This window comes from Ostrinia nubilalis, chromosome 21, assembly GCF_963855985.1.
Source record: "Ostrinia nubilalis chromosome 21, ilOstNubi1.1, whole genome shotgun sequence".
Taxonomy (NCBI): domain Eukaryota; kingdom Metazoa; phylum Arthropoda; class Insecta; order Lepidoptera; family Crambidae; genus Ostrinia; species Ostrinia nubilalis.
This window is the reverse complement of record NC_087108.1, coordinates 2,610,955-2,635,578: the sequence shown is the minus strand read 5'-3', so window position 1 is coordinate 2,635,578 and position 24,624 is coordinate 2,610,955. Positions and strand designations below refer to the sequence as shown.

The following is a 24,624-nucleotide window of genomic DNA, read 5'->3' as shown; positions in this document are numbered from 1 at the left end:
AAAAGTTATTAAAAAGTGTTAAAGTGGTCTCCTGGTGTGGTGCACGGTGACACATTATGACCTTTACTTACATTTTGGTGCAGTTTTTTTTTATGTTGATACCTCATTAATTTTTAAGATAAGTGTACTAACCTTGTTGAATATTCTTCGCCAATACAGATCCGACCTTGTAGGTGTCAGCGGTATGGAAACATTGGTTTCCCTCTGCCCGGAAGGCATTTTCACTTTATAATTTACTTACACGCGTGACTAACAACTACGAAAACAAGAAATGCAAAAATTATTGACCAAAGTAGCACATCACAATATCGGCATTTAGAAGGCAAGGCTAAGTTTGTTCATGATCGATTCACACTTGGACGATAGCGATAAGATAAGAAATCCGGAAAAAATTGTGTGATAAGTTCAATAAACGTCGGTATTTATTAATATTTCTTGAGAAGAAACAACATAACCCCCACACGGATAGCTCGCAACTGACGTTTTTAATTTTTTGTGCTCTAAACGTTAGCTTTCTGTTACATATTTCTCTAATCCGATTAAATCAAAACGTACTACTATTCGTTAATAGCTTACAAAACTTCAACATGATTAGCGGATTTATGACATTGATTTAGTCAGCCAATCACGTGCAAGGTAGGTACCTTATTTAATTTTGTTCAGTATACAACGTCAATAAGAACTGACTGATTCCGAAATTTGACTTTTTATTTATTTTTAGAAAATATTGAGATGAGCTGCTGATATCATTAGTTATTTATAGTTAATTGAAAAAAGCTAAGTCTCTTGGACGATTAAAAATAAATAAAGACAGGTGAAACGAAACGCCGTGATCGTTTCCATGGTTGCGGTTGCCATAGTAACCACTATGACAGGAAGCTAACAATGAAGTAAACAAAAACTTTTGAGTCTGAACAATAAAATTTTGTTGAATTGTTTGCAAATAATTTATACTATTAGCAATAGCCTGTGACTTCAGACTAGTAGAGTTCGAAAAACTTTCGATTAATACGTATTAATATCATTCTTCATCCTCAATTTAATTGGTGTTTAGAAAATCTATAGCCAACTAAAAAATAGGTATGCATGATTTTAAGCGTACAAACAAGATATCTGGTGTTCACTGGCTAAAAGAGCCTATAGATAATTTAAGAATAAGGTAAGCTACGAAAAACCACTAAATAAATGAAAAATTATTATTATTATTCTGTTTAATGGCTTCAATATGGTGCGAATTTGAAGCACACCAATGATATTAAAGAACTTTTGTTTTTATATAATATCATTGAAGCACACTGATGGTACTTGTTTGGTAGGTACAAACTTGGTTTATTTGCAATGCCAATGTGTATTGAATGAATATGTATTTACTTAAACATTATTGCTTGTACACATATTTATTTGCACAAGTTTGCCTAATAGATTTTTTTAATGTTTGCTTAATTATTAATGATAGTCCTTGCTTTTTTTTTCAGTGTAAAAATGAAACCACACAATGGAATATTGTCCTTACCAAAATTTGAAAACTATACAAATGTGTCCAATGGCATTAACAGTGACTCGTTTGAACAAACCGAAGAGTACACATTTAAATGGCAAGAAAAAGCGTTCAGCTTATGGGAAATCCAACGATATTCAGACGTTCACCATTGTATAACGGATACAGAGCTCACTTACCACAATATGCTCAATGATTTAGACTATGAACCGGTCAAAGTATTTACTTACGTGCACGATGATTACCACTTGCCGTTGCCTTTAAATAATGTAAAAAGTAAAAGCAATAACATAATTGACTTAAGTACATGTTTTGAGCGTTTAAATTTGAATGATCGAATTGAGAAGGCGTTGGTTAAGGAGTCAAGTTCTATGGGACATTTGTTCAGAAGTGAAGAGAATTTAGATGTTGATAATAAGGAGTGGAGAGCTATGCATATTGCATTTGATAGTTCAGATTACAATGAGTAAGTGTGGTTGGTCATTTTGGTTCTATTTTTCTCAGCATTCTGAGGTTTTTTACTTATAAAAATACTAATAGACACTATCTCCCGAAATTATGGTATATTGTAGTCATCTAAAGTAATGTCAATATTGAAGCAATATATACTATACTGAAAAAGAATCCAAATATTCTACTGAGGATATCAGGCTCTCTCTCATCAATCATCATCATCATCCTCATTCAACGCGCCAAAAATCGTTATGTTTATTTCACACTACGTAACATTTGCCTTCAAAATACCGACAGGGACAGTCAACTAGTTTTCAAGCAGGAAGCAATACTGGTGTCCGTGTACCACAACATCACACACAACTACTTACTAGTTTCACCCGATGAGAACCAGCTGGAATTGAACCCGTACTGTGCTGAGACAAGCGCGGGAGTGCCTCTTGGTTACCACTACGCTATAGGGCTGAGGTTTGAAGACGCAGGGGATTCAGAGGAATTGACTGTGCTGGTAAGGTACTACTTGTAAGCCGAAATAATCTCTTAATTAATGCATATTATCCCATTTTCATGTAAAATGTTGATAAGACGAGACCACATGGCTTGCACTATCAAAAAGTTATCAGATCTCATGTAGACCAGATCTAGCTTCTACCCTAGAGGGGGTAATTAAGTCATAACTTCTGGCGTAGGGAGGAGCAAGTCAGATTTTTTAGGTCAGATTGTATGCTCTGGGTACGCCCATGGTACCCATGGTACAGGCCTACTCCTAATTGTAACATGTGCTCAGTGGCCCTAGTTAACACGTCTAGATCTACTTATCTTTAAAAACTCTAGACCTTATTCAAAATATGTGGCTAGGGCGTTTCACTAATTCACATGATTTACTTACTTACTTTTCTTATTACTGATAATACAACACCTACTTCCGTTAAATGACCAAACAGCAAGCAGACATTGGCGAACTATGTTTCAGCTGAACAAACTGCACAAGAAATGGGAGAAGAAACACAAGCAGCTGGTCAACTTCTGCATGCCCTCGCTAGGGAGGAAGATCTACCACCTTACCCTGGAAATACTGACCGCTAAGGAATTCGAAATGGACGACCTATACGTCGAATATACTATCAGGGTGCGTTGTTTAGGAAGATTTTCTGAAGTATTCTTTCTTGGCGCTATCATGCATCATCATCTCAGCCATAGGACGTCCACTGCTGAATATAATATGCCTCCCCCAAAGCTTTCCATGTTGCCCGGTTGGTAGCGGCCTGCGTCCAGCGACTTCCTGCTACCTTTATGATGTCGTCGGTCCACCTTGTGGGTGGACGTCCTACCCTTGGTGCATGGTATAATGTTATATTATCCGTGGTGTAGGTATCTCCGGCTTATTGACAAATTTGTCATCTGCTACCTAATTTGCTTTGGAGGATGGTGGTCTTCGTCATCGAATAACTCGAGGCTTTTCTCTTCTGTTATAATTTTTACGGCTATTTGTAGAGCTGTAGATCCTAGCCACGCAGGAGTTGCAGAAGTGGGAGAAAGAGATGGAAATAGTCACCAGTGGAATTCGAAGCCACAACCGTTGATGTCTTTTTAATCCAGTCCATCAGACTAAGTATGCGAATCAAAATATTCATTACCTAATTCCCAGCATAAAAGGTAGCTGGTAGAAGAACAAATTGGTGGAGGCCTGTGTTCAGCAATGGACCGCTATAGTCTAATGCACGCAGGGCCGGATTAACCATCTCGGGGCCCCTAGGCACAGCTCGTTTCGGGCCCCCCTTTTTTTTGTCGCGGAGGAAATGCTTTGCGCACCATCATCACTGCCGGGGGACAGGGTGGTGTGTGTGACTCCCGCTACGTCCTGAAAAGGACCATCGCTCAAGGGTTATCGCCCAAGTGGGGGTGTCGCGAGTATCCGGCCGTAGCCTTAGACTTCCGCGACACCACCGGTGACAGCTCGCCTACACGGTGGACCCTACACGCCCCCCTTGTGGGGGTCCAACGGGAATGGCACGAAACGCCAAGCTGTTCCCGTCAGACGGAGGTGACAAGGGTGCCCCCGCACCCCCGGCCTGCTGGCCGCCACCTGGGGGCAAAGTAGAACGGTCGTAGTTACAACCGCCTTCTCCACCCCCTTCTCCGCCTGCGGAGCGATGAGGCGAGAGAATCGTTCTCCCGCTCGCGCTCCGCTGCCTCCTTCTGAAGGATGACCTCTTCGCAAAAGGAGGCGACCGCCTTCCAGCATCCTTCACTTCCCAGCATGGCGTTGACCAGGCTCGGAAGCGAAAGATCCCGGCCCACGACCGCAGTGAGGACACACAACGCTGCTCCTCTCAGCCTGTGCAGACTGCGAGGGTGTGCTGCACCGTGTCATCCGCCGCGCCGCATTTGTGGCACAGCGGGGATTCCTCTCGCCCGATTCTATGCAGTTACGAACCGAAGCAGCCATGCCCGGTCAGCACCTGCGCCAGATGGAACGTGAGGAACCCGTGCGGTCATTCCAACCATTGGTCCAGAACAGGACCAATGGCGTCCAGAGTGCGGTGGCCAAACTGCGCGCGAGTCATGTCTTCCTTCCAGCGGTCGATCATGAACTCACGCTCTTCCTGCCTGACGGTGCCGCGCTACTCCGGGACCGGGCGCATTCCACGCGCCTTCTAGTCTGCCATCCAGTGATAGATGACAGACAAGACCCCAGCTTCTAGCTCCCAAGGAGGAGTACCAGCGAGGACGCACGCCGCAGCCGTGCCCTACCGTGCGGTATGTCCTTGCGACCCTCTGCGCTATGGCCCGCTGGGGTCTGCGCAGAAGGACAGCATTGTCCCTCTTGTTGAGTGCGTCCACCCAGATTGGGACGCCATACAGCGCCATGCTCTTCATAACGCCGGCATAAAATCGACGATACCTCGTTTATGGCCTTCCCAAATTCGGGAGAAGCCAACTCAGTGCGCCGGCTGCCTTGAGGCAGCGTGGCGCTAGCCCGTTGAAGTGCGGGCTAAAATGCCACCTCCCGTCAAGCGTGAGGCCCAAATATTTCATCTGGCCTTTGTTGTCAATCCTAACGTCCTCAACCACAATGTGGGCGTCGGGAGGGGCGCGCTAGCGAGGCCCCGGAAAGAAGAGGGTCTTCTTCTCCAGCGCGACTTTCAGGCCGAGGCGTCGTATTCTGCGAGCGACTAATGTCCCGCCCGCCGACGCCAGACGACCAGAGTGTCATCCGCATAGCATAATGACACTCATGCCCGCGAAAAGGAGGCCCCGGAGGAGCCCGGAGCCAGTTGAAGCCTAGGTTCCACAAGAGTGAACCGAGCACCGAACCCTGGGGTTCCCCCGCTGGCTACACCGCGCCGTTTGAGCTGGCCGTCTCTGTTAACATACATGACTTTGCGGTCCCGTAAGTAATCGGCCAGCAGCGCTCGAAGGTACTGAGGCACTCTGTGATGTTGAAGTGCCTAGAGTATGGTATTGAAAGCGTTGGCTATATCGAATGACACAGCTAACACACCCTCACCCCTCTCCCTAGCCTCCGCAGTGAGGCTTTTTTTAGCCTCTGAAGGGCGTCGACCGTCGACCTGTCATGTAAACCAAAGCAGTAATGCCAACGTTACGAAAATGACTTAGGTTCCACAATATCGAAATATGACGATTGAATGTGTACACCAAAATAAGGCGAAGTTTAGAGGTGGTTTGAGTTTTGTTGCATAAAAATAATCTTTAACATTTTTTTTTTTCATTTTTTTATCGGGAGTGCTGGGCCCCTGGTCATAGTGGGCCCCTAGGCACTGGCCTAAAGTGCCTTATGGATAATACGGCACTGAATGCACGGTTTCCCAAACTATGGGTCATTGAGTGGGCCTTGCCTGTAGAACGACACACCTGCCATCCTATCGATCCAACCGCTGGGCAGCGGGCGAAATTTACTATAGATGGGTCCCGAGTTTGGGAACTTGTATTAGATGAGTCATACATAGCCCAGACAACTTTGGGAATCACTGGTCTAATGGATTATAATGCGATATAACTAACATCAGGTGCGATTGCGGTTAAATACCTGCCTTCTTCTTCTTATTCGTTTTGCTCTTGGCAGAGCGGTCGTGGTCACTTTGAGGCGTAAATACCTGCCTAGTTCTGCATAAAAAATAAGCTAAAATGGTTCGTTTTGTGCAGATTCCAGACGCAATAAAATGCACGGAACCAGTCCACGGTCGCACGCATGTCACCAGAGCGCTGAGAGTCGAAGAAACCGAGGAGTGGTGTTTTGGCCACATCATTGAACTGCATTTGGAGGCAGATGCCGTTTCAGGTGGGCTAAGTACCTACTTAGCCTTTGTCAGGAGCTTTGTTAGGATATCAGACACAACTTATTGTTAAATCAGAAATCACAAGTAGGATAGAGGAATACCTACTTGAGTAACATTATTTGCGTAGTCAAAACCAAATACGCGTAGGTCTATCTGAAAAAGATGATTGATTTATCTTTGGAAAACATGAGAAAATCGTGTATTCACAGTTTTGGTGATTTTGTTTTGATGATTTTTCCTATCCACTGGCTAAGACACGAGGAAATTCCAATTCCAATTTAAATTCCAAGAAAAATGGACACAATCACGATGCCCGAGTGTGTGCCCTGCCTAAGAAGGCCCAACTAATAATATACGAGTTTGAATTTAGATCATTTGCTTTCAGAGCCGCCCCCCCTCCAAATCTTCTTCGAGGTGATATCAACCGACTGGTGGGGCCGGCACCGCACCGAAGGGTACAGCTATCTCGCTCTTCCCCTGCGTCCAGGGTCGCACAGCAAGCTGCTGTCCTGCTCTCGCCCTGACGAGTGGGATAGGGTGGAGGCTGGCAGTCGTAGGTTCTTCGTGGGAGGGTGTAACTTGATCAAGGACTTGGATGTGTTGGCTAACCCGCAGTTGCAGGTACGAAAATTGATATAGTGAATCTTATAAAGGTAACAGGAAGGCGCTGGATGCAGGCCGCTACCAACCGTTCAACATGGAAATCTTTGGGGGAGGCCTATGTTCAGCAGTGGACGTCTTATGGCTGAAATGATGAATCTTCACTCTTGTTTAGGGAAATTGCAACAGTGTCAACTGATTCTATTTGGACCGAACTTATTATAGCCTGGCCTATTAAAGTAGCTTGCGTACCGATGTTATGATAGTTTAGACTGTTAGAATGTTCTGTTAATCTTTCTTCATTGCTAGTCTACTGAAGATGTTTAGAGAGCAAAAGTCCAAGACCTAATTATCTCTACTAATCCTATTCTTCACGTAGCAACCAGTCATCACAACATTTCTTCATCCACAGAACGCCAACTTCGTCTTCACAACAACCGGGAGCATATCTATCCGCTGGCATACCCTCTCCCAATCCCCGCTCCCAGGGTACTCTCTACCGGGGCCCACTGTTGGGCGCTCCGCGTCTGCTGTCTTACTGGGGGCAGAGGCGGTGCTGCGGCAGTACAGGAGGGCGCGGGCCCGGCTCGCCGCCGCCACCAGGGACCTGCGCCACGACGGCTCCGGGGACGCGCCGTCTTTGGACGAGTCTTGAGAAGACCTACCGTCTTGAGAAGACCTAACTCCAGCGTGGATTCTTGGAAGATGACGAACGTTCTGTCATTGTATCTACCGTGTTTATAATGCAAATAAAGAGTTGATGTCCCACGAGTGTCTTTCAATGACTCCTCCATGCTTTTTCTCACAAAACAACTCAAGTATCACAACGGCTACCATGCACAGCCTCTCTCCCAGTATCTCCCTTGCTATTCCCAACCAGAGAGTACTGCTGGGCGCACGCATGTCTTCCCATCGACAGACTCCCTCTCACTTGCTCTCACGGTCCAGGCTAGAGACTACTGCTGAGCGCTCTGTGTCTTTGCATCGTCACTCTCTCACTCGCTACCAGGGTAGGTATACTCTACCGATGCCCACTGTTGGGCGCTCCGCGTCTGCTGTCTTATTGGGGGCAGAGGCGGTGCTGCGGCAGTACAGGAGGGCGCGGGCCCGGCTCGCCGCCGCCACCAGGGACCTGCGCCACGACGGCTCCGGGGACGCGCCGTCTTTGGAGGACTAACTGAAGCGTGGATACTTGGAAGATGAAAGCTAAAAGTTTCTAGTCATATCTTGTACATAAAGTCTTGTACCATGTTTTTAACGCAAATAAAGAGTATGTGTCCTTACAAGTCTTTTTCAATCTTTTCTTCACAACAACCGTACCTAGGAGTATCAGTTTGGAGGAGTCTTATGGAGTCTTTAGCAAATATAGTGACTAAGCTGGAAGACCAAAGCGTGGATATTTGGAAGATGACGAAAGATCTGTTTATGATCTACTATTGTTACCGTATTTCTAATAAAGACTTGATCCCCATGAATCTTTTCCTATCCTTTCCGTACAAAACAAGTCAAGTATCACAGAAACAGCTACCATGCACAGCCTCCCTCCCAATATCTCCCTTGTTACTACTCCCATCCAGAGATTCTTCCCATCGACAGCTGACTCGCTCTCATTTGCTCTCATGGTCCAGGTCAGAGACTACTGTTGGGTGCTTCATGTCTTCCCACCGACAGACTCACTCCCTCCCGCTCACAGGCAGTACAGGAGGGCGCGGGCCCGGCTCGCCGCCGCTACCAGGGACCTGCGCCACGACGGCTCCGGGGACGCGCCGTCTTTGGACGAGTCTTGAGAAGACCTACCGTCTTGAGAAGACCTAACTGCAGCGTGGATTCTTGGAAGATGACGAACGTTCTGTCATTGTATCTACCGTGTTTTTTACAATGCAAATAAAGAGTTGATGTCCCACAAGTGTCTCTCAATGAGTCCTCATGGTTTCTTGACCCATCTTTTCCTCATAATATACAGGGATCACACAAAGTAGCTCCCATTCAAAGACTCTATCCCAATATCTCCCTTGCTACTCCCATCCAAAGACAGACTGCTGGGCGCTCGCATGTCTTCCCATCGACATATTCTCTCTCACTTGCTCTCATTGTCCAGGCTAGAGACTGCTGTTGGCACTCCGTGTCTCCCTTAGACTCTCTCTCACTCACTCCAAGAGTACAGAACAGTGGCTAAAGGGGGCGATCCATGTCTTTCCATCGACAGACTCGCTCTCACTTGCTCTCGTGGTCCAGGCTAGAGACTACTGTTGGGCGCTCTGTGTCTTTGCATCGTCACTCTCTGTCACTCGCTACCAGGGTATAACCTACTTGGTCCTGCTGGGGACGGAGGCAGTGCTGCAGCAGTACAGGAGGGCGCGGGCCCGGCTCGCTGCCGCCACCAGGGACCTGGGCCACGACGGCTCCGGGGACGCGCCGTCTTTGGAGGATTAACTGAAGCGTGGATACTTGGAAGATGAAAGATCTGTTTATAAAAGTTTCTAGTCATATCTTGGACATAAAGTCTTGTACCATGTTTTTAACGCAAATTTAAAGAGTATGTCCTTACAAAGTATTTTTCAATATTTTCCTCGCAACACGACCGAGGTATCACAACAGTTTGGAGGAGTCTTTGGCAAATTATAGTGACTAAGCTGGAAGACAAGCGTGGATCTTTGGAAGATGACGAAAGATCTGTTTAAGACATACTATTGTTACCGTGTGTCTAATAAAGAGTTGATCCCCATGAGTCTTTTCCTATCCTTTCCGCAAAAACAACTCAAGTATCACAACAGCTACCATGCACAGCCTCTCTCCCAATATCTCCCTTGTTACTACTCCCATCCAGAGATTCTTCCCATCGACAGCTGACTCGCTCTCATGGTCCAGGTCAGAGACTAACTGTTGGGTGCTCCATGTCTTCCCACCGACAGACTCACTCCCTCCCGCTCACAGGCAGTACAGGAGGGCGCGGGCCCGGCTCGCCGCCGCTACCAGGGACCTGCGCCACGACGGCTCCGGGGACGCGCCGTCTTTGGAGGAGTCTTGAGAAGCTATACCGTCTTGAGAAGACCTAACTGCAGCGTGGATTCTTGGAAGATGACGAAAGATCTGTTTATGACCTATGTACCACCATCTATCTAATGTCAATAAAGAGTTGATGTCTCCCACAAGTGTCTCTCAATGAGTCCTCTATGCTTTTCCTCATAATACGAGTATAACACAGGGATTACAACAATATTAGCTCCACAGACTCAGACTGTAACTTAGTCTGACTGAAAATAAACAAATTAATAAAATTATGATGGTATTTATTAAAATAATAATATTTTAATCTTAAAGTTAAGAGGTAGAGGGGTTTTTGACATGAATAATGGACATGGACTACATTTTAACAAACGAACAACAAAAAAGTTACAAATTACAATCTACTAGATATGCTTATTTAAATTGAGCACGAAATATTACAGGAATTTCTTTTACAACCATCAGAAATAGTTATTAATTTCCTAAACTAGCATTAAGAAAGACTTACAGTGACACTATGAGAAAGAGACATTTTGCTTCAACATAGTAGAAAGAAACATTTTACGATAGGCATTCTATTTTATGGTGGAAATAAGTAATGCCGGTTGTAGACCAAGAGCTAGATATGTTCAATGTCCATAGTCGTGTGCAGATTGCAAACTATGCAAACACTATGGAAAACTGCATCAGCAATGCGATTAGCTCGCATAAACTAGGAAAACTAATTAACTTAACTTTGCTCTTGATCTGCAACCGGCGTCAATTTTCTGGGTCCGTGGCCGAGTCCCCCTGTGTTCGACGCACGCGTGGTCGACGTCCCCGGTCAGATAGAAGCAATTTTTAATCAAATGTACAGTCAGTCACAAAAATATTTATAAACGAATAAATATTTATACTGATCGTACAAATAAATGTTTAATATTATTTTACCATAGTGATACCTAAAAATATAATAGGTTTTAATTTAACCTATCATATTTTATCATAGGTTTTATTTACCTATAATAACATGTAAATCGTTTTACCTAATCAAAATAATTGTAACAATCAGTCTTTAAAATAACTCTACTCTCTCTACATTTAACTAACTACAAACAAAAGTTTTAATTATAAAAGTTTTAAGTATTTTTAACAAAAAAATTAAATACATCATTTTAAATAGCGTCAAACATGCATGGTTTTCGTTGACTGTACTTAGTGCAAAAGCCGAAAAAAATATGATATTAAATTTATTTAAATCGGGGGCTTCAACCACGGGTGCGTCGAATACTGGGGGACTCGGCCACGGACCCAATTTTCTAGCCCAACACTTGTTAGCAGTCTCATCTAGGGTCTTTTTAACCTAGCCGCAGACTACAGGCTTTTTGTCGGCCGATAAGTTGTTGGGTTCGGGCTGTTAATCAGTACGGACATGTCTTGTGTTGTACGCACATTGGTATCGGCCGATTCTTATACAAATTAGAATAGGGCCAAACTGTCGGCCGATTAAAAGTCTCTAGGCGCGGGGAGTCTGTATTGAGGTTGGGCCAAACCAACGCGATCACACGCGATCAGCCGGGTGCAGCGATGGCGATCAGACTTAAATGCATTGATCGCTATCGCTGCACGCCGGCTGATCGCGTTGGTTTGGCCCAACCTTTATGCAGGCGGATATAAACATTTTTAAAAGGCCTTTACTGAGTCCTCCCAGACCTGACAGCCTCCCTCATCTGCGCGGTAATGGCCGCCAATCGCCTAGCTTTCTTCAGCCTGACGTCTCTTGCGCGCGCAATCCTCGCGCTGCGCACTTCTGTCAACGCTGCGCGCGCGGCGTGCGACGCGCGACGTGCTGCCTCCAGCGCGGAGACTTCTTGCCTGAGAAGCGTGGTCTCCCAGGAGCTTAGCGCGTTTGATATCGCTGCACGCTATAAATAAAAAAATATACTCGTAAATCAGGGCTCGTTCCCAAGGCCATCCAGTTTTGCCGGGATTCAGTAATGCAGGAGCAAAACTCAGCAAAAAAATTTTATGTGTCACAAATTCGAACGGATCGGCTTTTTTCGGGACATTGTAATATAATGTAGGTACCCAATACCCATTGTTATGGAATAAATTATTATTTATTTATTTATTACATGTATCTATACCTACCTACTACTAAACGGGATCCTGCAAAAAACGGGATCACATCAGATTTGTATGAAAATTAAAATAATTAAAATGATGATTATAAATTTTCTGACTTCACCATACCATTCATTGTTTGCATATTTTATAACATGGACTAGTGTCGGCTTATAAACCCATTTATCTAACACCCTGTATGATATATACAGGATGGAATTTTGTAATGCCACCTGGAGAGAAAGTATTCTGTACATAGAAAAAAATACGCAAAAATTTACCTTTATTTTTGAAAAGAAAAAGAATTACTGCATTCAAAGATTTCTAAAAATTCACCACCAAAACTTAAGTACAATTTTTTCATAGTTATCCTTTTAATTGATAAAACTATAGTACTCATTGGCAGTGTTTTTGTAGGGACGGTGCATCATATGCACAGTCCCTTCCAAAAATTGAGATCACACACACTCATCAAACATCGTCATTAGACTTCTGAGGGAGTCCAGCCTGCCTACCCGTCCGCAGTGCAATGGACAGGCCTAGACTCAACCTCGACTTGGTTTAAGTAATATGGTTAAATTGGACGCCGAAAGTCATTAAAGGGAAAAAAATCTGGACACCGCGGGCTAGAAAAACGAAGCTCCGGCTCGTAGCGCCATCTAGTTGCCTTCAGGAAGGTGAGTGTTTGGAACGGTTGCCATTTTGCAGGGGTTAAGTGCTCGGATGAAACGTAGCGACATCTAACGGAGGGTGCCGCAGACACAAATAGCACTTCTTGTGTTGTTGTTCACTTGTGCCAATTTTGGAAACCGCGCGCTGCGGATAAAAATAATTAAATATGAATATTTAATTTACGTAAACAAATAGAAAGATAGAATCAGTCTGAGTCACTCCTAATTTGGACACTGATTACAAAATCATCTTGTATAGTGACGGCAACTATATTATGGATATCCGTAACCGAAACTTTCGGATATCCGAAATAAAAAATATTCGAAACCGTAACCGTAACCGATTCAAAAGTTTCGGATAGTTTCGGATGTAGGTAGTTTATTTTTTTTTGTATAGCAGATATTTTTGTTTGCGGCCATGAATGAACCGTGTTGGACTACTGTTGCAAATTGCATTCTAAAGCACAGATATCCGTAACCGTAACCGAAAATTTCGGATATACGAAATAAAAAAATATCTGTAACCGTAACCGAAATCGGTATAATATTATTCCTATATCCGTAACCGTATCCATAACTGAAACTACATATCCATAACATCCCTAATTCCACGCGTAATAATAACACGGGCGGCCGCTAGTGAACTATAAAATAAAAAAATCAAAATTAAAATTGTCTTTATTTGTATAGACTAATTAAATAAGTTAGTACCTACCTACTTACAAATCGTCAAAGGCTCTTATGGAGCCAACACATGTCTCATAATTTTTTTGCCCTACCAGCGCTTCGAGACAAACATTTATCAAAATATAAATATAATAGTGAGCGCTATAACGATAGCCCTCATTGGCAGTTTTTGTGGGGACGGTGCATACGCAAAGTCCCTTCCAAAAATTGTTAGCAATAATAAGTAGGTATATCCTGGTCTAACACAGTTACCACGTCCGCAGTGCAATGGACAGGCTTTGACTCGACTTTAACTTGCATTAATATAATAAATTGGACGCCGAAAGTCATTAAAGGGAAAAAAATCTGGCCACCGCGGGCTAGAAAAACGAAGCTCCGGGTCGTAGCGCCATCTAGTTTCCTTCAGGAAGGTGAGTGTTTGGAACGGTTGCCATTTTGCAGGGGTTACGTGCTCGGATGAAACGTAGCGACATCTAATGGAGGGTGCCGCAGACACAAACAGCACTTCTTGTCTGAGCTGAGAGCGTTTGAAATCTCCGTACGCTATTTATTAAAAGAAAAAAAAAATCTTGATGCTTGATGCAAATAATTCCAAAATGGAGGCGAATTTAGCAACAGTAGATCTTCAGGATTTAATCAAATAAATAAGAAGACCTTCAAATTGAAAAAGGTAGGTACACACGGCCACACTGTTAACTATCCATTTCCGTTTTTGCTCTCGCTCTAATCAAATGGTGATTCTTTGCGATAGAACGAGACGACATGACAGGCAATGGATAGTTAGCACTGTGGCCGATGGTACGTTGCCTTTTTTCTGAGTTAATTAGTATTTGGGATAACGTGTTAAGAGTTTTTGTGGGGACGGCATACGCACTACGCAGTCCCCTTTCCAAAAATTATCAGAACCTTTCTTGATGTGAACACAATAATTACCTACTTTCACAACCTTGAAGAGGTGAACCCATCCGCAGTGCAATGGACGGAGTTCGCCAATGGTCTTAGGCCTGCTGCCCAACTGCAGGTATAATAATAATAAATTTCGATGCCAAAAATTGGAAAAAAAAATCTGGATACCGCGCCATCTAGTTGCCTTCAGGGATGTGAATGTTTGGAACGGTTGCCGTTTTGCAGGGGTTGCGTACTCGGATGAAACGCAGCGACATCTAACTAGGGGCGTATGCCGCAGACACTATTCCGTTGAGAACAATAAACAAATTGTTCAGATTCTGTGAGAGGTAAGGGAAGTTAGTGATATTATCCTTAGTTTACTAGATGGCGTTTATTGAAAATGTTTAGGGAAACCACAACATTTTATTAAATTACTATTAATAAAGTATGAGTTTGTTGTTGATAAAAATACTTAATGCAAATAATATGATGTGCTGTGTTAAAATAAAATAATTTAGCATCCCTGAACAACTGAAAACATATAAGCTAAGAACTATTCTTAGGTTCTACGCTCACATGTCCATATAATTTTGATGTACTTACCTAGTTTAAAATAATTTCTAGTATTACAGTCACCATCAAATTAGTTTGCGACATCCAAAGTACCTAGTCAAAAAGTTCACAAGGTACGTCTTTGTCCTTATAGAATTTAGAATAAGGTTGTGCCTCCTCGCGTCCAGCTCTCTCCGGCACTCTTTTGCCAGGGTCGCGATCGCTTCTTCTTCTAGTGTTTTGTCTTCTATGTCTCATCACCATCACCATTTCAGCCACAGAACGCCCACTGCTGAACATAGGCCTCCCCCAATGATATCTAGATTGACCGGTACCTTCCTGCTACTTTTATGGGGTCGTCTGTCCAGTGTCCGCCTTGTTAGACGTCTCACGATGGTAATGTCTCTTTAAAAACTTCTCTGACCTGTGAAGCATCCCGCAGCATTGCGTTCCTCCTCTTCAAGGCATCGTCCTCTCTCCTCCTCAATTCGATCATGTCCAGCTATCTTTGGAACTCCTTCGCCGCGTTTCTTATTCCAGTACTTTGTATACTACTTACATCTCTATAACATAAACTCTTTTCTGACCTGTGAGGCATCCCTCAGCATCGCGTTCCTTCTTCTCAAAGCGTCGTCCTCCCTCCTCCTGGCGTCGGCCAGGTCCAGCTGTCTTCGCCACTTCTTCGCCAGGGTCATTCCAGCTTCTTCTAATGCTTTGTCTCCTATGTCTCATTATCATCATCATTTCAGTCACAGGACGCCCACTGCTGAACATAGACCTCCCCCAATGATATCTAGATTGACCGGTACCTTCCTGCTACTTTTATGAGGTCGTCTTTCCCGCCTTGTTAGACGTCCCACGCTAGTAATGTCTCTTTAAAAACTTCTCTGACCTGTGAAGCAGGGCATCCCGCAGCATCGCGATCCTTCTCTTTAACGCGCCATTCTCTCTTATCGCGTTGACCAGGTAAGGCTGAAGGTAGCGCTGTAAGGGTTACCTACTCTTCTTCCTCTAGTGCTTGGTCTACTACATTTCTTTAGGAAAAACTTGTCTCTGACCTGTGAGGTATCCCTCAACATCGCGTTCCTCCTCCTCAAGGCGTCGTCCTCCCTCCTCCTGGCGTCGGCCAGGTCCAGCTGTCTTCGCCACTCCTTCGCCAGGGTCATTCCAGCTTCTTCTAATGCTTTGTGTACTATGTCTCATCATCATCATCATTCCAGCCATAGGATGTCCACTGCTGAACATAGGCCTCCCCCAATGATATCTAGATCAATCAACATAAACTCTTTTCTGACCTGTGAGGCATCCCTTAGCATCGCGTTCCTCCTCCTCAAGGCGTCGTCCTCCCTCCTCCTCAATTCGATCATGTCCAGCTGTCAATGGAACTCCTTCGCCGCGTTTCTTATTCCAGTACTTTGTATACTACATATCTTTAATATAAACTCTTTTCTGACCTGTGAAGCATCCCGCAGCATCGCGTTCCTTCTCCTCAAGGCGTCTTCCTCTCTCCTCCTGGCGTCGGCAGTCTTTCGTCAGGGTCGCCCTCGCTTCCTCTTTTAGTACTTAGTCTACTAGTATCTTTAATATAAACTCTTCTCTGACCTGTGAAGCATCTCTCAGCATCGCGTTCCTCCTCCTCAAGGCGTCGTCTTCCCTCCTCCTGGCGTCGGCCAGGTCCAGCTGTCTTCGCCACTCCTTCGCCAGGGTCATTCCAGCTTCTCTAATGTTTTGTGTATTATGTCTGTAAACATTCTCTAACCTGTGAGGCACCCCTCAGCATCGCGTTCCTCCTCCTCAACGCATCGTCCTCACTCCTCCTCAATTCGATCATGTCCAGCTGTCAATGGAAGTCCTTTGCCGCGTTTCTTTTTCCAGTACTTTGTATACTACATATCTTTAACATAAACTCTTTTCTGACCTGTGAGGCATCCCTCAGCATCGCGTTCCTTCTTCTCAAAGCGTCGTCTTCTCTCCTCCTCGCGTCGGCCAGGTCCAGCTGTCTCCGGCACTCCTCCGCCGCGCTCTGACGCAGGCGCCGGTCCGCAGCCAGGGTCGCTCGCGCTTCTTCTTCTAGTGCTTTGTCTACTATGTCTGTCACCTGTAAGTAATGTGATAGGAGTCAATGTCAAACCTGTGTAGATATCCGTCCAAGAATTTGATGCTACTTTATCAATAGTCAATGTTAATTAGAAAATATTTTAATGTAGCCTAGATACTTAAGACATACCCATCCTATAATTTGATGCAGTCATCAACACTTGAACTAATAAGTATAATATGCTGGTCTCTGCAATAGGCGTGGATTCCATTTGGTAGTTCATAATAACCAAACTGAATCCTTGACTGCCATGTTTGAAGATGTAAAAATACAAGATTGTAATTTCGTTTCAATCATCGCTCGCAAGTTGACGCTATACAATAGGATCCAGTAACAACTACACATGTTCCTTTTGATTGTACTGCCAATCCATCGCTGGCTGCAGTCGCTTGAGATCTAGTTGCAAGCGCTTCTCTTACAGCTTCTCTGTATTGACTTAGCATCAGGTAAAGCCTGGTCCGTGAGCACCTAGAATTTTGTCCAATGACCTCTAGCTACCTATCCTTATCGCTCGCGCGTAATTATATTGCTGTCGCGACTGTGCAATTGGCACCCGCAGTGAGTGTGCGAGCGCGATAGCAACATAATTACGCGCGAGCGATAATGATGGGTAGCTTGGGGTCATTGGACAAAATTCTACCTGCTCACGGACCAGACTATAGTAGTAATCTATTGAAGTTTAGTGAAACCCTTAACTCTAGAACTCTTGTTTTACCTTTTGATCTATGATCAGAGCTCGCAGGTCGTCGCTGCGCCTCTGCTTGTATCGGATGCAGTTCAGGAGCTCCCCCTGCTTGAGTTGCTGCTCTGTGGCCTGCCGCAGCTGCTTGTGTTCCAGCCTCAGCCGCTCCTGGTGACGCTTTTGGGCGAGGTACCTCTTGTACTGGTCGAGGGTTTCAGCTTCTACCTAGAAAGAGTCACAGCACAACGAGGTATGTAACAAAGTTTTAGAAGGCAGTGGAAGTGAATCACTTACCATCAGGTGATCCGTCTGCTCGTTTAATTGCGTCCTGTCACACAAAAAAAAAGTGGAGTCAAAGTAATAAAACTAAAATTAAATACAGTAGAATCCATTCTGTACGACTGGTACGACGTCGCTTATAACGACCTGATAGTACGACGTAAATATCAGCGCACAGCGTCGTTATAATTGGATTCTACTGTAAATAGATAGGGGTAAAGTTGACACACATGAACCTACCAAAAATTCAAAATTAACCTTACTTTCTGGTCGATAAAATCCCCGAGCTCGTACGTCCTCGCTGCGATTTAGCTTGTATTTGATGCAGTCCAGAAACTTCCTTGCTTGAGCTACTCCATCACCCACCCTAGTGTTGTTTCTTCTGTAGCCTGCCTCAGTTGCTGGTATTCTTGATTGTAGAACCTCTACCTCGACGACAAGACTCGAATAACCGACCCTTTTTAAAATAAGAATTTACCATCTCTCTCTCCTCCTTCTCCTTCTGCCACATGCGCTGGAACTCCTCCGCCAGCCGCTCCCGCTCGTCGCTCTCGTCCCTCTTCTTGGCGAGGGCAGCCAGCAGCCGCCAGTCTCTCTCGGGGATGTTCAGCACATCGCTGGACTTATAGTCAAAGGTACGTATTGAGGTCAAACCTAGAGATTCATGTAAAAATTTCTTCATGCCTTACTTTCTGGTATATATCAGAGCTCGCAGGCGCCTCTGCTTGTGTCTGATGCAGTCCAGAAGCTCCCTTGCTTGAGCTACTCCATCACCCACCGTAGTGTGAGTTCTGCAGCCTGCCTCAGTTGCTAGTATTCTTGATTGTGGAGTCTCTACTTCGACAACAGGACTCGAATAACCGATCCTTTTTAAAATAAGAATGTACCATCTTTCTCTCCTCCTTCTCCTTCTGCCACATGCGCTGGAACTCCTCCGCCAGCCGCTCCCGCTCGTCGCTCTCATCCCTCTTCTTGGCGAGGGCAGCCAGCAGCCGCCAGTCTCTCTCGGGGATGTCCAGCACATCTCTGGACTTATAGTCAAAGGTACGTATTGAGGTCAAACCTAGAGATTCATGTAAAAAGCTCTTCAAGCCTTTCATTCTGGTCTATAATCAGAGCTCGCAGGCGCCTCTGCTTGTGTCTGTTGCAGTCCAGAAGCTCCCTTGCTTAAGCTACTCCATCACCTACCGTAGTTTTGTGTGTTCCGCAGCCTCAGTTGCTATTATTCTTAATGGTGGAGCCTGCTTCTGCCTTAACCACCGGACTTTTATGACCGACCCTTTTTAAAATAAGAATTTACCATCTCTCTGTCCTCCTTCTCCTTCTGCCACATGCGCTGGAACTCCTCCGCCAGCCGCTCCCGCTCGTCGCTCTCGTCCCTCTTCTTGGCGAGGGCAGCCAGCAGCCGCCAGTCTCTCTCGGGGATGTCCAGCACATCGCTGGACTTATAGTCAAAGGTACGTATTGAGGTCAAACCTAGAGATTCATGTAAAAGCTTTTCAAACCTTTCATTCTGGTCTACAATCAGAGCTCGCAGCGCCTCTGCTTGTGTCTGATGTAGTCCAGAAGCTCCCTTGCTTGAGCTACTCCATCACCTACCGTAGTGTTGTGTTCCGCAGCCCGCCTCAGTTGCTAGTATTCTTGATTGTGGAGTCTCTACTTCGACAACAGGACTCGAATAACCGATCCTTTTTAAAATAAGAATGTACCATCTTTCTCTCCTCCTTCTCCTTCTGCCACATGCGCTGGAACTCCTCCGCCAGCCGCTCCCGCTCGTCGCTCTCATCCCTCTTCTTGGCGAGGGCAGCCAGCAGCCGCCAGTCTCTCTCGGGGATGTCCAGCACATCTCTGGACTTATAGTCAAAGGTACGTATTGAGGTCAAACCTAGAGATTCATGTAAAAAGCTCTTCAAGCCTTTCATTCTGGTCTATAATCAGAGCTCGCAGGCGCCTCTGCTTGTGTCTGTTGCAGTCCAGAAGCTCCCTTGCTTAAGCTACTCCATCACCTACCGTAGTTTTGTGTGTTCCGCAGCCTCAGTTGCTATTATTCTTAATGGTGGAGCCTGCTTCTGCCTTAACCACCGGACTTTTATGACCGACCCTTTTTAAAATAAGAATTTACCATCTCTCTGTCCTCCTTCTCCTTCTGCCACATGCGCTGGAACTCCTCCGCCAGCCGCTCCCGCTCGTCGCTCTCGTCCCTCTTCTTGGCGAGGGCAGCCAGCAGCCGCCAGTCTCTCTCGGGGATGTCCAGCACATCGCTGGACTTATAGTCAAAGGTACGTATTGAGGTCAAACCTAGAGATTCATGTAAAAGCTTTTCAAACCTTTCATTCTGGTCTACAATCAGAGCTCGCAGCGCCTCTGCTTGTGTCTGATGTAGTCCAGAAGCTCCCTTGCTTGAGCTACTCCATCACCTACCGTAGTGTTGTGTTCCGCAGCCCGCCTCAGTTGCTAGTATTCTTGATTGTGGAGTCTCTACTTCGACAACAGGACTCGAAGAACCGTCCCTTTTTAAAATAAGAATTTACCATCTCTCTCTCCTCCTTCTCCTTCTGCCACATGCGCTGGAACTCCTCCGCCAGCCGCTCCCGCTCGTAGCTCTTGTCCCTCTTCTTGGCGAGGGCAGCCAGCAGCCGCCAGTCTCTCTCGGGGATGTCCAGCACATCTCTGGACTTATAGTCAAAGGTACGTATTGAGGTCAAACCTAGAGATTCATGTAAAAAGCTCTTCAAGCCTTTCATTCTGGTCTATAATCAGAGCTCGCAGGCGCCTCTGCTTGTGTCTGATGCAGTCCAAAAGCTCCCTTGCTTGAGCTACTCCATCACCCACCCTAGTGTGTGTTCCGCAGCCCGCCTCAGTTGCTAGTATTCTTGATTGTGGAGTCTCTACTTCGACAACAGGACTCGAATAACCGACCCTTTTCAAAATAAGAATTTACCATCTCTCTCTCCTCCTTCCGCCTTATTCTTGGCGAGGGCAGCCAGCAGCCGCCAGTCTCTCTCGGGGATGTCCAGCACATCACTGGACTTATAGTCAAAGGTACGTATTGAGGTCAAACCTAGAGATTCATGTAAAAAGCTCTTCAAGCCTTTCATTCTGGTCTATAATCAGAGCTCGCAGGCGCCTCTGCTTGTGTCTGATGCAGTCCAGAAACTTCCTTGCTTGAGCTACTCCATCACCCACCGTAGTGTTTGTTCCGCAGCCTGCCTCAGTTGCTGGTATTCTTGATTGTAGAACCTCTACCTCGACGACAAGACTCGAATAACCAACCCTTTTTAAAATAAGAATTCACCATCTCTCTGTCCTCCTTCTCCTTCTGCCACATGCGCTGGAACTCCTCCGCCAGCCGCTCCCGCTCGTCGCTCTCGTCCCTCTTCTTGGCGAGGGCAGCCAGCAGCCGCCAGTCTCTCTCGGGGATGTCCAGCACATCGCTGGCTTCGTAGTCCACGGTACCAACGAGTTGGGACAGGGAGCTGGGGACTGGAAGAAAAATATCATAAAAGGAGATGGACTCAACAGCTGGGATATCGGACTATCTACCGATTCGAGAATGCTATTTAGTTAGGAAGGTTATAGGGACCAACGTTGTAATTAGTTCAAAATTCAACCAACAGATGGCGTTGTACCATATTTAACGCGCGCAAGTGAAGTATTTTGTTGCCCATGCCACGGTAATACTGTGCCCATGCATAGACGACTGACAACAGGGTTTTATTTGGACATTAATGCACATAATCTAAGTATCTACGAAGTACTAATACAGGGTGGAATTTTGTAATGCCACTTGGAGGGAAAGTACTCTTAATACTGTAGATAGAAAATTTTACTGAAAGAAAAAAATTCTTTATTTTTAAAAAGAAAGAGAACTGGATTCAAACATTTTCTCACCTTAAAGGCCTTCACCTTAAAGGCCGGCAACTGGCCCTGGGACTACAGGCATCTATGGGCGACGGTAATTATTACTTACCATCAGGTGATCCCTCTGCTCGTTTGACTCCTGTCACAAAAAAAAAATGTGTGTTTACTTACTGTTAGTGGGCACAGCTCGTCTCACCGGGGATGTGGTGCCCGACCGCCTCGGAGTCTCAGTTATAATTTTATAACAAAACACCATTATAAATAGCTGCTTCCTCCTATACAAAGCGATACCGTGGGAACCACTTAATTGGACTACAAAGAGCAAGCTATTTGTTTATATAACTTTGTTTGTTTTAACTGTGATACAATTTGTGTTGTTGTTAGGAGAATTTTTAGGCGGCTATTGTTAATATTATTTTGAGAATATTCGTTCAGTTCAATACATACTTATTTGTTGACGAGTCACTGGTCTAACTGTGAAAAGAATGGTTACCAGACATAAGAAACTATTACCTAACTAATTAGTTTCGTATTTAATCCATTTGTATATCGATTACTGTTATTGCATCGTCGTAAAATATCTTTTCTTTAAACATCGCGTCAACGTATAGGTATTGATGCGTTACAAATGATTATTGAATAATCAACCGACTTCAAAAAAGGAGGAGGTTCTCAATTCGGCCCGTATGTTTTTTTTTTTTTTTTTTTTCTATATTTGTTACGCGATAACTCCGCCAATTATGAACCGATTTGAACAAATCTTTTTTCGGCGTATAGGTAATACCTCAAGGGTGGTCCCATTTAAATTTAATAATAGAAAAAACAACCCCCAAGGGTGGAAAATTGGGGATGAACTTTTTTATACGCAATATCTCCGCCGATTATAAATCAATTTGACTGATTATTTTTTTGTTGAATAGGTATTATCAAAAGGGTGGTTTCATGCGAATTTGAAGAAAATATTTCACCCCCAAGGGTGGAAAATTGGGGATGAACGTTTTTATACACAATATTTTTAATTTTTAGTTTTTTTTTGTGTTCACGCATTTGAAGTCGGTTTTATTTTTTTTAAAAGTTATTAATGCATACTATTCGTATTTGATAATTTACCGATTTAAATCAATTAACATCGTAACAGAAAAACGTTTATTTTTCTGCAGTTCATCAATCAAGTCAAGCAATAACTAACTACCACTCATTTTCAATGCAACAAGTATGAAATTCTAATCACTGTTCGAATTTTATCCGCAATGTCACTGAATATAGATTGCATTCACACAATTTAAGGCACTAGGTTTTTCTAGATTAGACTTAGAACTAAAACTACAAGCGTTTCAAAACTAGCACTGTAGGCTGTAGGTCGTTGCTACACTGGAGTATTGATTTAATACGAGGTCTTCTAAATAATGTACGCGACTGACTGTCGAGTCAATTTTCATGGAATGAAAAATAGTTTCAGTGTCAGCATGTACTAGTAACAGTATAGGAAGGTAACTTTGAATAAAGTATCAGTTAAGTATTGACCTTTTTCGAAGACGAAAATTAAGACATTTGTTTTTGACCTAATCTTATTCAGGAAGAAGACCAGGTTTTTAGAAATGCGACAATTTGTGAAGAAACGATAAAATGGGAGCAAAGTTTTAAAGGGAAACCATGAATCAGTTTTTAACGAATTTTTGAGACAGTAAGAAATCTGTGCATGTGAATGAGAAGAAGTTAACTAAGTTCACATTCACGTGTTGGTGGTTACTTATCTGGGCAGTTGAGTAAATAAGTTATGTACCTTTAAATATCTATCTCTATCCAGCACAATGTAAATCTTAGTAATCTTAAAACAACTTGGACTTTGATTCCACATAAAAGGGTCAAAGTCAGACATTTATTGTTTTTGATGAAGGAAAGAATGAAGTCTGATATCTAGACCTTAATTTTTAGATAAGAGGATGCTGTTTAAAGTCACGCCAAAATTGTCTATGTCTAACACTTAGATTTACAATAACGAAATATATCTGAGTAAGTATTGTACCTGCTTTATAGTTACGCATTACTTATTTGAAAATATATTTTCAAGAAAAGATATACCTAATATCATGTCCGATTTACTAAGCGAGGAAATGAGTGCTAAGTAGCGTGTCAATAATTATATGTTTTCATACTGATTGAAGTTGAAAATTATCGGCAAATTATACTTCCAGTCTAAGTCATGTGTTCACATTTCCTGCTGTTAACAAGTTAAAAAATTACACGCTTTTATGTTAGTTACACAGTTAGTTAGGATGTATGTACTTTATTAAAATTATATTGGTAAAATAGATCGACAAAATAAGCAAGAATTTCTCTAAAACTCATTTTTTATCTTCTTTTATCTGATAAAGTCGATATTTTCAGGTGTGTCATGACGTGTGTCGGAGAAGAGATTCCTGGCATTATAAAATAACAATCCAATAACGTGTTCAATTGTAATGCAATAGAATAAACAAAAGCCACCAAGATAATAGAGCAAAACAATAGAGCTACTTAATGAAGATTTACTTTGGAAATGCATATTGTAATAATGTTAAACACACACTGATATATTTGTTCCGCTCACATGCAGTCAAAAGACAGCAAATAAATACAGGGGACGCGTTATCTACCTTATCACTGATACCGTTAAGTGTTGATAGCTGGCAGTCGCCACTACGCCGTGATACGGTGATGACAAATGTCACCATGGACGATAAACCTAAGCCCCTAGTCAAGAGGCCCGACGTGCTCAGGAAACTCAATGCGGAGAACTTGCAGCTCATTGAGCGGGGGCTCCTCGGAGAGCTGCCACGCAAGCTCCGGCCTCAAGCCCTGGTCCCGGTCCGGGGACAGTCAAAAGACCTCGCAGTGGTCAGACAACCCAGCTTCCTCACGTCCTGCCTCCCCGTCATACCCGACTCACCCCAATCCGAACAAGC

At 44.1% G+C, this 24,624-nt stretch overlaps 3 protein-coding genes and 1 long non-coding RNA gene across 9 annotated transcripts in view; 2 read left to right on the top strand and 2 right to left on the bottom strand.

Moving 5' to 3' along the window:
* Window positions 1-476, bottom strand: part of LOC135082072 (rhomboid-related protein 2) — a 30,170-nt gene extending 29,694 nt beyond the window's left edge. For all 6 annotated transcript variants that reach the window (XM_063976826.1, XM_063976827.1, XM_063976829.1 and 3 more), the window contains exon 1: window positions 133-476. In XM_063976826.1, the coding sequence (XP_063832896.1) occupies window positions 133-219 (87 nt within the window). In that variant the 5' untranslated portion in view covers window positions 220-476. The remainder of the gene's footprint in view (window positions 1-132) is intronic.
* A 426-nt stretch (window positions 477-902) lies between these two features.
* On the top strand, window positions 903-4,656 carry LOC135082386 (uncharacterized). The gene is made up of 5 exons (XM_063977182.1): window positions 903-1,159; window positions 1,476-1,964; window positions 2,249-2,459; window positions 2,925-3,080; window positions 4,381-4,656. The coding sequence occupies exons 1-5, from the start codon at window positions 1,083-1,085 to the stop codon at window positions 4,654-4,656; spliced, it is 1,209 nt and encodes a 402-aa protein (XP_063833252.1). The 5' UTR covers window positions 903-1,082.
* A 1,484-nt stretch (window positions 4,657-6,140) lies between these two features.
* Window positions 6,141-7,585, top strand: LOC135081967 (uncharacterized). Its single transcript, XR_010259312.1, has 3 exons — window positions 6,141-6,254; window positions 6,638-6,873; window positions 7,265-7,585. It is a non-coding gene; the product is annotated as an uncharacterized LOC135081967 (long non-coding RNA).
* Window positions 7,586-16,494: 8,909 nt separating this feature from the next.
* On the bottom strand, window positions 16,495-21,935 carry LOC135082385 (golgin subfamily A member 6-like protein 22). Its single transcript, XM_063977180.1, has 10 exons — window positions 21,851-21,935; window positions 21,114-21,301; window positions 20,760-20,847; window positions 20,350-20,525; window positions 19,941-20,084; window positions 19,528-19,671; window positions 19,119-19,262; window positions 17,573-17,764; window positions 16,678-16,857; window positions 16,495-16,596 (listed from the first exon to the last, which is right to left on the bottom strand). The coding sequence occupies exons 1-10, from the start codon at window positions 21,933-21,935 to the stop codon at window positions 16,495-16,497; spliced, it is 1,443 nt and encodes a 480-aa protein (XP_063833250.1).
* Window positions 21,936-24,624: the final 2,689 nt, after the last annotated feature.

Excerpts from the sequence above, each read along its gene's own strand:
- LOC135082386 (XM_063977182.1), top strand. The coding sequence starts at position 1,083 with ATGCATGATTTTAAGCGTACAAACAAGATATCTGGTGTTCACTGGCTA. Across the intron at positions 2,460-2,924 it reads CAGAGGAATTGACTGTGCTG|CTGAACAAACTGCACAAGAA; the intron begins GTAAGGTACTAC and ends ACTATGTTTCAG. Across the intron at positions 3,081-4,380 it reads ACGTCGAATATACTATCAGG|TTACGAACCGAAGCAGCCAT; the intron begins GTGCGTTGTTTA and ends GATTCTATGCAG.
- LOC135082385 (XM_063977180.1), bottom strand. The coding sequence starts at position 21,935 with ATGGTGTTTTGTTATAAAATTATAACTGAGACTCCGAGGCGGTCGGGC. Across the intron at positions 19,263-19,527 it reads AGAAGGAGGAGAGAAAGATG|TCCAGCGATGTGCTGGACAT; the intron begins GTACATTCTTAT and ends TTTGACTATAAG. Across the intron at positions 16,597-16,677 it reads TGCTGAGGGATGCCTCACAG|CTGGACATGATCGAATTGAG; the intron begins GTCAGAAAAGAG and ends TTCCATTGACAG.